The sequence below is a fragment of the Chenopodium album genome, chromosome 5 (genome assembly GCF_948465745.1).
Source record: "Chenopodium album chromosome 5, dcCheAlbu1.1, whole genome shotgun sequence".
NCBI classification, from domain to species: domain Eukaryota; kingdom Viridiplantae; phylum Streptophyta; class Magnoliopsida; order Caryophyllales; family Amaranthaceae; genus Chenopodium; species Chenopodium album.
In genome coordinates this window covers 6,819,953-6,836,545 of record NC_137838.1, presented here as the reverse complement: position 1 = coordinate 6,836,545, position 16,593 = coordinate 6,819,953, and the positions used below count along the sequence as shown (strand labels likewise).

The 16,593-nt window shown below is 34.6% G+C and overlaps 2 protein-coding genes across 2 annotated transcripts; one reads left to right on the top strand and one right to left on the bottom strand.

Moving 5' to 3' along the window:
- Positions 1-7,139: 7,139 nt before the first annotated feature.
- LOC145632500 (protein FAR1-RELATED SEQUENCE 11-like) lies at positions 7,140-8,812 on the bottom strand. The gene is made up of 2 exons (XM_081684880.1): positions 8,774-8,812; positions 7,140-8,174 (listed from the first exon to the last, which is right to left on the bottom strand). Exons 1-2 carry the CDS (start codon positions 8,810-8,812, stop codon positions 7,140-7,142), a joined length of 1,074 nt encoding a protein of 357 aa, XP_081541006.1.
- A 1,213-nt stretch (positions 8,813-10,025) lies between these two features.
- On the top strand, positions 10,026-16,250 carry LOC145630235 (GPN-loop GTPase QQT2-like). Its single transcript, XM_081682488.1, has 7 exons — positions 10,026-10,181; positions 10,604-10,707; positions 10,800-10,911; positions 11,113-11,339; positions 12,846-13,136; positions 15,401-15,606; positions 15,686-16,250. Exons 2-7 carry the CDS (start codon positions 10,633-10,635, stop codon positions 15,954-15,956), a joined length of 1,182 nt encoding a protein of 393 aa, XP_081538614.1. The 5' UTR covers positions 10,026-10,181; positions 10,604-10,632; the 3' UTR covers positions 15,957-16,250.
- Positions 16,251-16,593: the final 343 nt, after the last annotated feature.

Below are 16,593 nucleotides of genomic sequence, written 5' to 3'. Positions count from 1 at the left end.
TTCAGCCCTCAGTTGACACAAAAACACGAGATCTAGGTCGAAATGTGAATGCTGATGTGGAATCCCCGGCTGACAACGATGAAATCCCAGAGCTGTTCACGGTGGATAAGGGTCGTGTGTCAAATTTGGGTAAAACTCGGTATTTAGATGATAAGGAACTCGAACGTGCTCATTTGTTCATTTTAAGAAATACCGGCATTCTTGGTGAATACGAAAGGTATATATGTTTACGATAAAGTTTTGAAAATCCCTTTAATTTAATATAATTGCTGCAATGATTAACCATGTGTCATTAATCTATTAGGCAGTTTGAGGACTACATTCTTAGTACTCGAACTTATTTGTGTCGAGAAGATGTCATGGAGAAATGCGAAAGTGAATTCCCTGATTGGTTTCATCACAAGGTGATAATACTTTTCGAACATTGCATCTCGATTAATTTGTGATAATATAATATAATATATTTCATTTCAATTAGTGTGACGCTTGTATTCGTAACAGTTATAGGTGAGAGAACAAAAACCAAGTTCCGATGTGATGCGAGCATTGTCTATGAGGCCTTTCAAGCGTGTTCGAACTTGGAACCAAATATTTGTCGGTGGCTTTAATTTCCACACACAGTCCTATGGCAAACACAAATCTACGATGAATTACGGGGTGTGTGTGTCAAGTGAGGATGGTGGAGAGTACTTTGGCATTTTAAACGACATAATTGAACTTGTCTACACCGGTCCCGAAAAAGAGTACAAGACTATTTTGTTTAGTTGTAGTTGGATGGATTGTGGTAAAGGAATGAACATTCATGAACAATACAAGCTTGTCGAAGTAAATCATACTAAGAAGTATCCCAAGTATGATCCATTTGTCTTATCTTACCAAGTGTCTCAAGTGTATTATGCATCTTACCCTAGCCTTAAACGTGATCGGGTTCAATGGTGGGCTGTATTTAGAACTCAAGCAAGGTCGGTGATTGATGCTCCGGTGGATTTAGAGTTTTTGCAGGGTCCTTCCCCACAAGTACATGCAACGCTTTGTCCACCAAATGACATTCCAGACTATGAACTTGATAGTGATGATGATGATGACGATGGCTTTATTATCTCAAGCGATGAAGAAGAAGAAGAAAGCATTGGCTCCAGTGACAGTGACGAAGAAGAGGACATCGATGTATTTTTAGATGACACTAGTGATAGTAATAATGATAGTGATAATGATAGTGGTAGTAGTGATAAGAGTAATGAAGAGGAGAATATGTAGTTACTCCTTTTACTATTGTCTTCGAATGTTTAGTTTTTAATGACTACTCGGATTTGTAATATTGCATTACATTTTTGGTCTCATTTTATTATTTTAATGTCTTATGGATCTAATTTATGAATTTACAATGTGCGATTATGGTACTAATAACTTTTTCAGGTGGTCATCATGGGAGGAGGTAATAAAGGAGAAACGTCCAACAGGAGAAAGTCTAAGGGGAAATCTCCTATTGTACGTGTTGACGAGGATGAGTCAATGGAGGAAGCGGAGGCACATGATTTGGGGGCCTCTCAAGAAATCGTCAGAAATGTACAAGGGCAACAGGAGCAACAGCAGCTTCAGGAACATGAGCTACAGGACCCGCATCCTAATGACTTGCTAGAGTTGGACCCTTCCACACTTTGGTATAATGAAATATCCTTAAATTCGTATTTACTTTGATAAAGTGAATTTGTATTACTTTAACCATGTTTTGTTCACTTTTTGTTGATTATCTACTTACACGAATGTCTATCCTTTATTATAGGTTTGATGATAGGCCGGTGAAGAATGTGCTCTCCGACTCGCTAACCGGCTACTATGTTCAGCCTTGGAGGAATTATGGAGAGGTTGATGAAGATTCGAGAGAGCACTTTTGGAACTTGTTCAATGTATGATAACTTTAACCTAACATAATACATGTTTTATAAATTATATTGATGGAGTTGAAGCTTGTAATGAAGAAATTTTCTTGATTTGCAGAAAAAATTCAAGTGGGCACCTGAGTTAAACAACCAAGTGAAGGACACTTTCGAAGAAAAGTTTGCAAATTGCCTACGTGATACGTTCTACAACATCACACACAGGCTGAATGGTCGCAAACCAAGATGGCTTAATAAGGATGTCCACGAAGGCATGATGAAAATTGTTGCCACCGATCCAAAATATCAGAAGCGGTCGGAACAAAACAAGAAGAACCGAAGAGGCGGATCCATGGAAAATATCGTTGAACCGACCCACTTTCAAGGTTCAATGTCATCTGTACAACATGCTAAAAAGATGGTAAGGTTACTACAATATGTCCAGTAACAATTATGTCATTTGTCTATTAATGAATTTTGGTGGGCTAACATGTTTTCATTGATTTTCTGCATGTACATATAAAGGCTGCAAAAAACCAAGGCCAATTACCAAATGCCCATGATCTTTTCTTGAAGACACACTTCAAGGAAGTGCCTGGTAAAGGCCAAGTGCCTGCCAACAACAAAGCAAAAAGGATTGCGGTAAACACTTATTATATGAGTTGAAATATGGCAAATTAGCAAAGTAAAACTCAATATATGCTTATTTTGAATGATTTTGGATGAGTGAGGGTTGAAAATTGACATTTGTGCTTATTTCTCTTAATTTCTATCCTTAGGCACTTAAAAGTATGTGATATTGGAATGTTATAAGAAAGAACGAGTCCATTTTCTTGAAAACATAGAAAATAGGCATGGTTTTAGCCATATAGGCCAAATTTGGATGATTTTGGATGAGTGAGGGTTGAAAATTGACATTTGTGCTTATTTCTCTTAATTTCTATCCTTAGGCACTTAAAAGTATGTGATATTGGAATGTTATAAGAAAGAACGAGTCCATTTGCTTAAAAACATAGAAAATAGGCATGGTTTTAGCCATATAGGCCAAATTTGGATGATTTTGGATGAGTGAGGGTTGAAAATTGACATTTGTGCTTATTTCTCTTAATTTCTATCCTTAGGCACTTAAAAGTATGTGATATTGGAATGTTATAAGAAAGAACGAGTCCATTTGCTTAAAAACATAGAAAATAGGCATGGTTTTAGCCATATAAGCCAAATTTGGATGATTTTGGATGAGTGAGGGTTGAAAATTGACATTTGTGCTTATTTCTCTTAATTTCTATCCTTAGGCACTTAAAAGTATGTGATATTGGAATGTTATAAGAAAGAACGAGTCCATTTGCTTAAAAACATAGAAAATAGGCATGGTTTTAGCCATATAGGCCAAATTTGGATGATTTTGGATGAGTGAGGGTTGAAAATTGACATTTGTGCTTATTTCTCTTAATTTCTATCCTTAGGCACTTAAAAGTATGTGATATTGGAATGTTATAATAAAGAACGAGTCCATTTGCTTAAAAACATAGAAAATAGGCATGGTTTTAGCCATATAGGCCAAATTTGGATGATTTTGGATGAGTGAGGGTTGAAAATTGACATTTGTGCTTATTTCTCTTAATTTCTATCCTTAGGCACTTAAAAGTATGTGATATTGGAATGTTATAAGAAAGAACGAGTCCATTTGCTTAAAAACATAGAAAATAGGCATGGTTTTAGCCATATAGGCCAAATTTGGATGATTTTGGATGAGTGAGGGTTGAAAATTGACATTTGTGCTTATTTCTCTTAATTTCTATCCTTAGGCACTTAAAAGTATGTGATATTGGAATGTTATAAGAAAGAACGAGTCCATTTGCTTAAAAACATAGAAAATAGGCATGGTTTTAGCCATATAGGCCAAATTTGGATGATTTTGGATGAGTGAGGGTTGAAAATTGACATTTGTGCTTATTTATCTTAATTTCTATCCTTAGACACTTAAAAGTATGTGATATTGGAATGTTATAAGAAAGAACGAGTCCATTTGCTTAAAAACATAGAAAATAGGCATGGTTTTAGCCATATAGGCCAAATTTGGATGATTTTGGATGAGTGAGGGTTGAAAATTGACATTTGTGCTTATTTCTCTTAATTTCTATCCTTAGGCACTTAAAAGTATGTGATATTGGAATGTTATAAGAAAGAACGAGTCCATTTGCTTGAAAACATAGAAAATAGGCATGGTTTTAGCCATATAGGCCAAATTTGGATGATTTTGGATGAGTGAGGGTTGAAAATTGACATTTGTGCTTATTTCTCTTAATTTCTATCCTTAGGCACTTAAAAGTATGTGATATTGGAATGTTATAAGAAAGAACGAGTCCATTTGCTTGAAAACATAGAAAATAGGCATGGTTTTAGCCATATAGGCCAAATTTGGATGATTTTGGATGAGTGAGGGTTGAAAATTGACTTATGTGCTTATTTCTCTTAATTTCTATCCTTAGGCACCTAAAAGTATGCGATATAACTCCATATTGTTGGTTGTTTTTTTAACAATATTTTATTTTATCTTCAATATTTTGTAGGACACCTACCAGAAGAAGCTCGAAGAAACAATGAGTCAGGGGATTCAGAAGAGTCCCAATGAGTTGTACTGGGAGTCGGTGGGTGGGCGCAATAAGAAGGGGCGTGTGAAGGGACTTGGCCAAAGTGCAGAGCTCTACTATGGTAAACAGGGTCGAGGTTCCCGTTCTTCACAACAATACACGCCGTCTGTCATTTCTCAAATGCAAGACCAGATGGAACACAGGGTGCAAACTCTCCAAACTCAAATGGAAGCCCGAATGGCTGAAATGGAGAGGAGATACAAGGAGAGTTTCGATGAGATGATGAGTCGTCTCAACAGCAACGACTCATGTTCCACCATTCATCCTCAGCATCGAGACCCTAGGAACGACCCGGGTAGTGGTGGAGCAGGCCAGGGTTTCCAGGCAATTGCGTAGCTTAGCTTTAGTCTAGCATAGAATCACTCTAACCTAGCTTTTGTTTGGTATAGATACCAAAATGTGGACTATCTTTTGTACTAGGACATAATTATTATATATATATATGTACATAACCCTAATTTTGTAGGTCGGTAATTAATTTTTTAAAAACAACAATTTTAGGACTCAACATTTATTTTATTTTTTTTTGTCGATTTATCATTAAAAAAATTCAGGTTTGAAAATGCAGAAAATTACAAAAATTTATTTTGGGCTGGAAATACTATTTGCGACGGAATATGTCGTCGTAATATAAGGTTTGCGACGGACTATTCCGTCGTAAATAATTATTTGCGACAGAAATTTTCTGTCGTAAATAACTTTCTACGACGGAATATTCCGTCGTAATCTACAATTTGCGACGGAAATTATTCCGTCGGAAAGTTGCGACGGACATTCATGAAAGACTAATTCCACGTCCGACGATTTTACTTCCGTCGTAAATTCCGTCGTAAAGTTGGTTTACGATGGAATTTCCGTCGTAAAAAGGCCATTTTCCTACAAAGGGTTTTCCGACAACCATTTACGACGGAATTCCGTCGTAAACCAACTTTACGATGGAATTTACATAGTTTACGACGAACGTTTTCCGTCGCAATTTTGCTGTTTTCTTGTAGTGGACCTGTGACTGTCGTTTTAGAATATTTAGAGCACATTTGTTCAGTGTACTCCCAATTGCATGGGTCTCTTTTTGTAGAATTATTCTTTGTTGATGGACGACCTCTGTTATTTTCATTACACTCTGGCTCTTTCAAACTTGTGAGTTCAGGATAAATCATTTTTTCTAATTCAGCTGCCAATTTTTTCTTCCTATCTTCAGGTTGATTCAAAATCTCCATAAAATATGAATGTAATACTTTATCAATATCATGTTGACACTCAAATTCAAATTTATCTGATGGCATATCTTGTGAAGAAGCATCATCTATATTAAGCAATTTCCAAAAAGGGTGAATATCAGAAAGTTGAATGCTCCTACCTTCACGTTCCATTGTCATCATCTCATGCGCGCATGGAAGACCATGTGTCTTTCTCAAGTAACACCCACAAATAGTATCATCCACACCAACAGATTCCATCCGTTTATACTCATTATCAAGTAAGCGTAAAGCTTTATGAGTAATTTTGCCTCTTAAAAACATAAAGAGTCGTAAGACAGTGACATGGGGATCTCTGTTTTGCGACCTTTGAAAAGTTGCCTTGATTTCGTGTGTTTGTGACTCTAAAAATGAGTGAATTTTAGGCCATATGGTATCCAAACTCCCAGTCGAGGTCTTCAACCAACATTTTAATGATGCATGCCCACTTTCCGCCCTATATAGTAAGAGAAAAATGATTAAAAAAATATTAATCTACTAGTTTCATGTATTTTCATAAATAAAAAAAAAAAAAGCAAATATAGATTTCTTATAAAATTAATTAAGTACCTGTTACTTGTTCTGTTTCCAAAATGTAGAACATTCATCGTATATGATCGAACAAATCTGTTTCTATATGGAATAATCCATGATTTATTCACATATTTGAGGATAGCAGGCATTTTAGCAAAAGCGGTAGTCATTTCTTTGAACCTTCACTACAAGAAAAATCACATTTCGTAGCGATTATACATTCGCTACAATATGCAAGTATGTTTGTGAAATAAATAAGGATATCGTATCATTTTTACAATCGCCATGGTTTTCCTATATAAAATCGATACGGAAAACATAATAATATATTTCCACACTATTTTTACACAATTATATAATTTTGAGAAATCGTATCATATACAATCGCCACTAAATCCTAAAAATCGATATGAAAAGCCTTTTCAACACTAGATATATAAATATTATTTGACAAAGAATACATAAAATATGTCATAGCTTATTGGTGAAACATTTAATATAAGAGTCTGAGGTTGCATGTTCGAATCTTGTAAAGCTCATACGCATGTTTTTTTTTTTTTAAGAAAATGAGTTAAACATTATAGCGATTGTAGTTTTTCGTATCGATTATTGAGGCCAACACCAGCGATACTGAAAACCACTACTATAGGCTAAGGCAACATGGGATATTGTATCGAATGACCATTCGTTGGAAAAGTTTTTTGTTGCAATTACAATCGATACTAAAGGTCAAAATAATCGCTACAAAAAGGTTATTTTCTTGTAGTGCTTTTCTCATACATAGCAATAGTGTTAGCTTCTACTACTCTTTGCCACCTTTTCACATAAGCATTCACAATAAGTCAATTTTTTGTCAACTTGCACACATAATTCTCCACATTTTTCTGAATATGCCTTGTACATAAAAGATGGGAAGAATTGGGAAATACAATGGCAATAGCATTCATAAGAGCCAATTCCCTATCAGTTACAATTGCACCTGGTAATTTATCTGGATCAAATAATTGTTTCACACAACTAAGAGCCCATTCATAACTCCCTCTTTGTTCATCTTTTAACCAAGCAAATCCAATAGCAAAATTTTTACCAGTGAGAACCATGCCAACTATTTCTAAAAAAGGCATTTTATATTTATTTGTCTTGTAGGTGCAATCAACTATCAAAACGTAGTGAAATAAACGCAGCATACTAATTACATTAGGATGTGCAAAAAATATATCCCTTACCACATCTGTGCTTACTTCTTCCCGATGCCACTGAATGTAGCCATTATCAACAATTAGTTTCATAAGTTGTTGCATCACAGATCGACCTCCCAGTGACTCTGTTTTAAACTTTTGACGGGCATTGTATATGTGCTTCACTGTAATCAGAGTCTTTTTATTCACTGTTTTCAAAATATTCATAATTTGATGTGGTTGCACATGAGACTTTGAAAGCTCCTGTACTAATGATAGGTCATCTTTACTCAACTTGCCGATAATTGCACGACCCTCATTATAGTCTGGAAGTTTATGATTGTGTATACCATGGCGGACAAATACACTCCATCCACCACCAACATGCTCTTTTGCTTGAAGTCTGAAAGGACACATCATTTTTTTTGTTCCAGTAAATTTTTCCACATCCACGGGAACTCCAGACTTGCTGAGTCTATATTTTCCGGCTCTCTCACAAGTTAAGGTAGCTTTTGCCGTACCTAATCCATGACCTTCTCCATATTGTGAACGAGCAATGATAATGACCATATTGTGCATTTTACCAACTTCTATGACCCAATCAAGCATGACTTTTCTAGTAGAAAATATAGTTGTGGTTGTAAAATATTCACTATAGTCAATTGCATTCTCACATACTTTTTCAATGTATGCATCATCCTATCAAAGTTAAACAATTTAAAAAATAGTGTTATATATATGATAAAAATTAAAAAGCCTTTTATTCATGTATGATCTCAAAATTAAAGCATATCATTTCATTAAAAGCATATAACATGCCACAACAGATAATCATGCAACTTGTGTCACAACAGATAATCATGCAACTTGTGTTAAAAGAGTACTCATCATAGTTGTTATTCGTCCATAATCTTGATATTTTGGTAATGCATATGAAACAGACAACATGACTTTGTTCAACATGTGCGAAATAAAGTATTATATATTGTTAAATTTATACGAAATTCAGTCAACGGTTTTGATTATCATTCACAATAATTGCTGCTTTATTTAGATTATCATTCACCATAATCTACACTCACAAACCAATCGTACAACTGAAGTCAAACTTGTAACACAAATTTGTTATTAGGTGATCCAAGAGCTTTCTTAATTGGTCTACATAAACATGTGAAAGTTTAATTTGTACAGTTGTGTAATTGAAAACAGAGTTAGTGTAACCGAAATAGAGCAATTGTTACACTCGTATAGAATAAAGTGTACTCGAAAAAAAAATTATTAAAAATCGATAAACTTACATTAATTCCAAGATCTTCCAGATCAAATTCATCATCCATTGTAATCCCAATGAGTATTATAAATTGATTTTGGTACTCTTGTGGCAAAGATGGAGAAAAGATAACTTTTTTTTTTTTGAAGGGGAGGAGAAAAAGATAACTTTAATATTTCTATTAGGGTTAAAAAATAAGGGGAAAAGGGTGAGGAGAAAAGATAACTTTTATATTTCTATTAGGGTTAAAAAATAAGGAAAAAAGGGTTGCGTCAAGTAAACCTAGGTTGCGTTTAGCACCCCCCGTTTTTTAAGCTGACACCGTTTGACTTTTTACATTATTCACATACTACACTTTGACTCGCTTTTGTGATTTATAGTTACTATAAAATATAGACATGTGAGATATTGTTTGAATCATCTAGATGAATATTGTATTAATATCCACTTTTTATAATTTTACGATGTTGATAATTAGAGATATTAAGCGTTAAAAACATGCGTTGGTAAGCGTGATAATAGAAAGGTGCCAATTAAAAAAACGGAGCTAGTATAACAAAACTATAATATGAAACTAGACATTATAAGTAATCTAATGACATATTATATAATAACATTTATTTATTTTATAGAAGTGTAAAAAACAAGTCAATGAATAATGTAAAAGTCAAAGTGCTGCATTAAAAAAAAACCCGAAGAGAGTAGTTAGTATGAGTGAGAAAAAATAAAAAGTACTCCGTAGCGTATGTGAGAAAAGTGAATCATATCTAAATAAAAAAAATATTGCAGATTTTATGAAACGAATGTAAAAGGAAAATATTGTGATTGTTGCGAAATAGTGGGAGTAGTTAATTTATCCAATAAAAACTTGTCTTAAATCGGCCCTTTCTAATTTTATTGGTTCGCCCAAGTTCTAATCCTTGCATAATCCGTTCTAACTCCAATTATTAATATTTATTTATTTATTTGGTGCAATTCGAATCTACATCAATCAACAACTTTTAGTGTTATATTACCAATTCTCTTGCTACATGGGGGGTTAATCAATGTTCAATACCATTTTTTTTTTATTTAATCAATTTGAATAAAATTATACTACAATATAAGATTTATAACCAGACAAGAACGGACCAATAACTAAAATCATACTTTGTGGTTCGTAGTTAGTTTTAGGTTTCTCTTAGCTCGAGATCGACTCAGCTCAATTAACACCCCTGCTTTGTCTTTTTATTATTTTTTTTATTTCCGTAATTAGGAGGCCGTTTCACTTAATTGCAAATTGCTTTTGCTTTATTAGAGGGGTTTAGGGTTTTTCATTATTTGTAAAAACTTCAAAACATTGGGTCTCGCTCATACTCCAAACTAACCTGCCATTTTCGCTCATTCGTCGGAAAATTGCTATTGAACGTTGATCCGACTTCTGTTGATTTTCTTTGGTAAGTAAAGTAATCAGAAAATGTGAAATCCAAGCTTTGAATTTCCCAAACAAATACTACGTATAATTTTAGAAATCGATTTTTAGGTCTTTTAACTTTAATTTTTGAATTTATGATTGTCGAAATCAATTTCAAGTTTCCAAAGATAATCTAATTGAATTTCAGCTAGTTTTGTTGAAAACTGGAAAATTTGAAGAATTAATGTTGCAGTTTCAATTTATTTGCACGCTGATTGCTAATTTTCGTTGAATTTTATCTTTAAGAACTGCGGAAATTAGGTTAATTTCGGTTGAAAATTGGAAAAAATATTGCATTTTCAATTTCTTTGCATGCTAATTGCTAATTTCGGTTGAATTTTATCTTTAAGAACTGCGGAAATTAGGTTAATTTGTTGATGATTTGATTTTTTTTTTTTTTTTCAGACTCTGAGTTGATTATTTGAGACGAGCTAATGGAAGTTGATTCAAAGATGCATGATTCAGCTTCTGCAGATGCCTCGGCAACAGCGTCTTCTTCAACGAAAAAGGTATAAATTTAACTGTGTTGTATGTGAAAAACTACAACTTTTAATTTTTGCAAATTTTGTAAAGAAGATGTTGATTGAAATGTAAATTGTAGGGCAAGGAAAATGATGAAATGATGCAGTCACTGGAGAAACTGCATATTGATGAATCATCGTCGTCCGAATTCAAGAGAAAGCCTGTTGTTATTATTGTTGTTGGAATGGCAGGTCAGTAATCAGCTTACTTACATATTGAGGAACAATTAGTTATTTATCACAATTCATTTATGTTGCTTTTGCACGAACCGGTTTTAGTTATAAGATTTATAATCATATTTTAGGATGGATGTTAGTTTTGATTGATCTTAGTATGTTATTGTGTAATGCTTGCAATATGGTTGAGCTTAGTTTTGATTCGAATGTGATTAGGGAGTGGAAAGACGACATTTATGCGTCAACTGGTTCAACATACACATACTTCAAACCGTCGTGGTTATGTGATTAATCTCGATCCAGCTGTTATGACCCTTCCATTTGGGGCAAATATCGATATAAGAGACACTGTCAAGTACAAGGAAGTTATGAAGCAGTTCAACTTAGGACCTAATGGAGGAATTTTAACTTCACTGAATCTGTTTGCTACCAAGTTTGATGAGGTAAAGCTTAAAAACACTCTTGTTTAGTTGTTAGTCTTGTAAAAATTTATAGGTTTTGCTGTGATGTATTTCATTGTTAAGGATGACCAACTTTAAGAACAAGAATAGTGAGATGCATCTTTTATTGTCATTGTGAATTGTGATATAAACTCTTGCTGTTATCATTTTTCAAATTAAGTGATTATGTGATTATCTGTTGCTAGTTGAATTTTTAATACATCAAAAGTATATAGATTAGAAACAAGCTGATATCAATCATACCATAAAACTTATTTTCTTCTGAAGAGATTATGTGTGCCTTGCTCCTAAACCTCGTCGGCTCGTAGTCATATAAAGCTTGTTGAAGATTATGAAACTTTGTATTTTGTCAGAAGGAACCTGTTGTCTGTAAAATTATTTGAAATATAAGCTTCCTGCTGCAGGCCCACCAATGATAATATTAAAGCTATTGAACAGGGTAAAGATTTAAGAAAATTAACTATTCCTTTCACATTTAAAATGGTCCCTAACTTAGAAGCATTATTCTTTAGTTTTAAATATCATGGACTAAATTGAAATAGCTTATCAGCCTTTTCTATCCTCCTTATTCATTTTGAAGTACTCCGTAGTACACAGCTTATGTGTCTCAGATTAAGGAACAGTTGCTAACAACCTCCTTTGTAAGGCTACATGTATCCAATTCCTTTATCCTGTTCTGAGCGAGAAGTTTTTTACTTAGAAGGCATTGTGGCAAGGTAGGCAGTAAGCCTGATTGATGCGCAGGATAGCCTACTGATCAAAATGAGAGGATCAAGTTAAGAGGGTTCTTGTTGGACAACATCAATATTAGCCAAATGACACAGCTTAACAATTTTGGCATTCGTGTCTTCCTATTTAATCTTTTCTCAAATCTCCTTTAATGGAAGATATTGATGCTCGAGAAGGTATATTGAAACCTAGTTCACTTGCTGAGTCTTTTTGCATCATCACTTCTTTAGTTCTCTTTCTTCCCTATAGTGGCCCATAACCCACATGGTCCAAATTGTCCAGCCTGTTAACATGAGTAGTCAACTATTAACCTGCTCCAACCCAAACAATAGCTAGACTTTATACTTTCTAGCAATGTTAATGCTTCTCTGGTCCTTTATCTAGGAAATTGCCTTTTAGAATCTATTAAGACTACCCATCTCTCATTCTCTTGCATTCATTTAAACTTTTGATGAGTAGTATTTATTTTGAAATTTTTAAATGCTACCTTTACAATCCTCCTTGACTTTAATTGTTGAAATATAAATACAATTATGAGCATACTTTTATGTAGATGTTAGTCCATATTAGACCTTCAAAATCCAGCCAACCATAATACCCCCCCTCTTTTTTCACACCTCCACGCATACACCCCACTTACTCATTGTTTTTCATGTGAGATTGCCACATTACATGACGGTATTTTGTTGCATCATGTTTGTATTTTTAAACTTTGTCTTGTAGTGCATCCTAATGAAGGGTGTCTAATTCAATTTCCAGGTTATTTCAGTGGTTGAGCGTAGAGCTGATCAGCTTGATTATGTGCTGGTGGACACGCCTGGGCAGATTGAGATATTTACTTGGTCTGCCTCTGGAGCCATAATTACAGAAGCCTTTGCATCTACTTTTCCTACTGTGATTGCTTATGTAGTTGACACCCCTCGCTCTTCAAACCCAACCACATTCATGAGTAATATGCTATACGCTTGTAGCATTCTTTACAAGACACGGCTGCCTCTCATTTTGGCATTTAACAAGACAGATGTAGCTCAACACCAGTTTGCTTTGGAGGTAGGTTTTATTTAGGAGTTTTATAATTACTGATCTGTGAGACATTTACTTTTATGCATGTAACTTTGATGAACATTTTTTTTTTGACAAGATGATGAACATTTTGTGTTCATCTTTTTCATAATAATATGCGTCACATCCAAGAAAAATGCAACTTCTCAACTATGCTTGATATTGATGGTGTGTTTCTGAAGAAAATTGTTTTTGATCTGCTTAAAATGTCTATCTAAATTGTCTCTGTGGGATTGGGAGCTGAAGGGCATCTCTTTGAATATTTGATTTTCTTACCTTCTTGCTTTCCTCTATATTCATTGTTCTTTTCTTTGCTGTTTGAAACTCTGAATATCCATGTTTGTTGACATGAATTGATTTTTTTGGAAATTTTTATCCCTGTTTCCTGCTGGCATTCAATACCTTGCCTTACAGGGTACTTGGTGTGAAACTTGAAGTCTTAAGGTTAATAGTCTCTCTCTCTTCCCCCCCCCCCCCCCCCCCCCCCCGTATAAATGGTGTCAGTTCCTTTTACGAACACCCATTAACCAGGTCTTTTGAATCTCATTTTTTACTCCTCAAGTATGGTTGGAACTTGGAAGGCCAAAAGTCCTAGGAAACTTGGGTATTAACTTGGGTTTTTATGTTGAACGCATGCCTGGAGAGACTTAAGTCCACTCAACACTAATGTTTATTTGAAGCAGAGAGCTAATAGGAGTTGATATTTAATGTGTGTTTGGTTAGTAGTGGGAAGAGGTCTGGGTGCCTTTTGTTTTCATTATTATTTTTCTTAACTTTCTGTGAAAGAGGCTGTTTACCAATACTTGCTGTCTGCTTGCAAAACTATTCCTATGAAAATGTGGATGAGATGTAGTAATTTTTTTACTGGAAATTGGAATCTATGTGGGATAGTGTTTCTCCCCTTCTTGCTGTGTTTTTCTTTAGGATTGCTTACTGATCTAACTTTTATTGATGATGTACAGAACAATTTGCATGGCATCGTAATTTTTGGCTTGAGCCTTTTCTTTTCTTTTTTTTTTTTGGGGAAAATCTCTGGTCCTCCCAATGTTGTATACTTGTATTGCTCCTTGTAGTTGTGTGACAATGTATATTCTTTATCTAACAATATCTGATTAGAAGTTTCAAGTCAATAGTCACGGTATTACACTATTTTTGATATCACTGTGGTATCTTAGTGGACTTTTTATTTATTTATAGTCTACTTTCAGAAAAATAAAAACTGCTTTTTGTCTGTCCAACAAATGACAATGTATAGCAACTCCATGCTAATTGCGTCAATTTTCTTGGCTGATAAGCTTAGCTGAATACAGGTAGTAGTATTATCATTTTCAGTCAAGGCGGCTCTGCCATTGGTGACCAGCGGTTTGACATCGTTCTTATTATTTATTCCTACCTGTACAAACCTACATTACAGTTAGTTTAGTCTCATTTTTCCTCAACCCCTTTTTGATAAGTAGGAATGGCCTTATGTATTGATGTGGTAAACTTGGGAAGAACAAAGAGAGATGACTAACTTGTTGAAGCCTGATAATTCGCCTCATGAATGATTTTTTATTTTTAATTTAATAGCAGCTTCTATCATCAGGTATAATTTTTGATGATCAATTGTTAAGGTTATATATTTACCAGAATAGGTATAATCTTTGATGATTTCCTTATTTTCTACCAATATACCATTATAGCATTAGTACAATTCTTCACTCTTATGCTTTGATTTGTGTTTTATGCTTTTCTTTTCGACATTCATTTTTCCCAATCTACTTGCTCCAATTTTCGTTTGGGGTGCCAAATTACTCTCTCTCTTGCAGTCTTGCTCTATTCTCCTTCTTGCAATTAAACAATGGAGCAAGTAATTTGGGGTGGAGGGAGTGTAGTTATCATAGTGCTTTGCATTTACTCATGTGACTTGCATGAGCTTACCTCGTGGTGATTATGACTTGCATGAGCTTACCTCGTGGTGATACTCAATAACATTGTCCAAATGTTATGAGACTTGTTCTTGCAAATTGGCCATTCTTGGGTTATCATAGTGCTTTGCATTTACTCATGTGACTTGCATGACCTTACCTCGTGGTGATTATGACTTGCATGAGCTTACCTCGTGGTGATACTCAATAACACTTTAAATTTGGATCAAAATTTTCTGTTATCATAGGTGTGAATATGTGATGATGTTATTATGATCCTAGAATTCTATTTTCAAATTTGATCCTTGCTTTCTGTTAGTGAACTGATTAGTCCTTTTACTGCAGTGGATGGAAGATTTTGAGGTATTTCATGCAGCCCTTGAGTCAGATGAGTCTTACACTTCAACCTTGACTCGAAGCCTATCTCTTGTACTTGATGAATTTTATAAAAATCTAAGATCAGCTGGAGTTTCTGCACTTACTGGTGCTGGGATGAATGAGTTCTTCAAGGCTGTTGATGATAGTGCTGAAGAATTCATGGAGACTTACAAGTAACATAAACGGACAATTTTCATCTTCTTATAGAAAACTTTTGACTGCATAAATGTATTAATTGTGATGTTTTTATAGGGCTGATCTTGATAAGAGGAAGGCAGAGAAGCAACGGTTGGAGGAAGATAGGCGGCGAGAGAACATGGAGAAGCTTAGGAGCGATATGCAGAAGACTAAAGGAGAAACCGTGGTTTTGAGCACTGGTATGAAGGACAAAGAGTCTGGCAGCAAGAGCATGCTGGAGGAGGATGAAGAAGAAGACGAAGATGAATATGAGAGGTCTAGCGAGGAGGAAGAAGCTATGATAGATGATGAAGATGAAGACGAGGAAACCGGGTTTTCTTTTTGACATAACCATGAGCCAGAAATCTCTTTTACCAAGGGGATGGGATCTGAGGGAGAGAGATGGTAGCTTTTCGGTCTTGCCGTGCCTATATGCTTTGCTCAAAATACTCCTATACATTGTCTAATTTGTTGGGAATTGATTAATAGCCATGATCTGTACATAAAGAATATCTGACACTGCTGGATTGCCGAAACTCTAATATCTCCATTATTTTGTAACTGAATGGAGTTATCGAATTGACTATTGGAACTTCACCTAGTTCTATATATTATGATGATGTTTTCTTATACAGTCTAACATGCAGTGTTTAAAAACCAGTACCATCTTTTATCAGTTACTTCCAATTCTCGCTCGTGCTAGTTCGAACTTTTATAATCAAAATCAATTTTGATGCAAAATGACGAAGAATTTATATGATAATCAATTCTTGATTAGGTTTGCTTTATTATTCCGTCCAAATAACAAATACATCAATTTTTGAAGACATACATCAATTTGAGTTCACAAGATCACATAAATTGATAGAACACAAAATGACGTTTTACACATTTGTTGGCATTTGTGGTTTTGCTGTGGCAATACTAGACTCTTTTCCAACATTTGGAGCACTACCCTTCGGAATAATCCTCTTCTCGTTAGA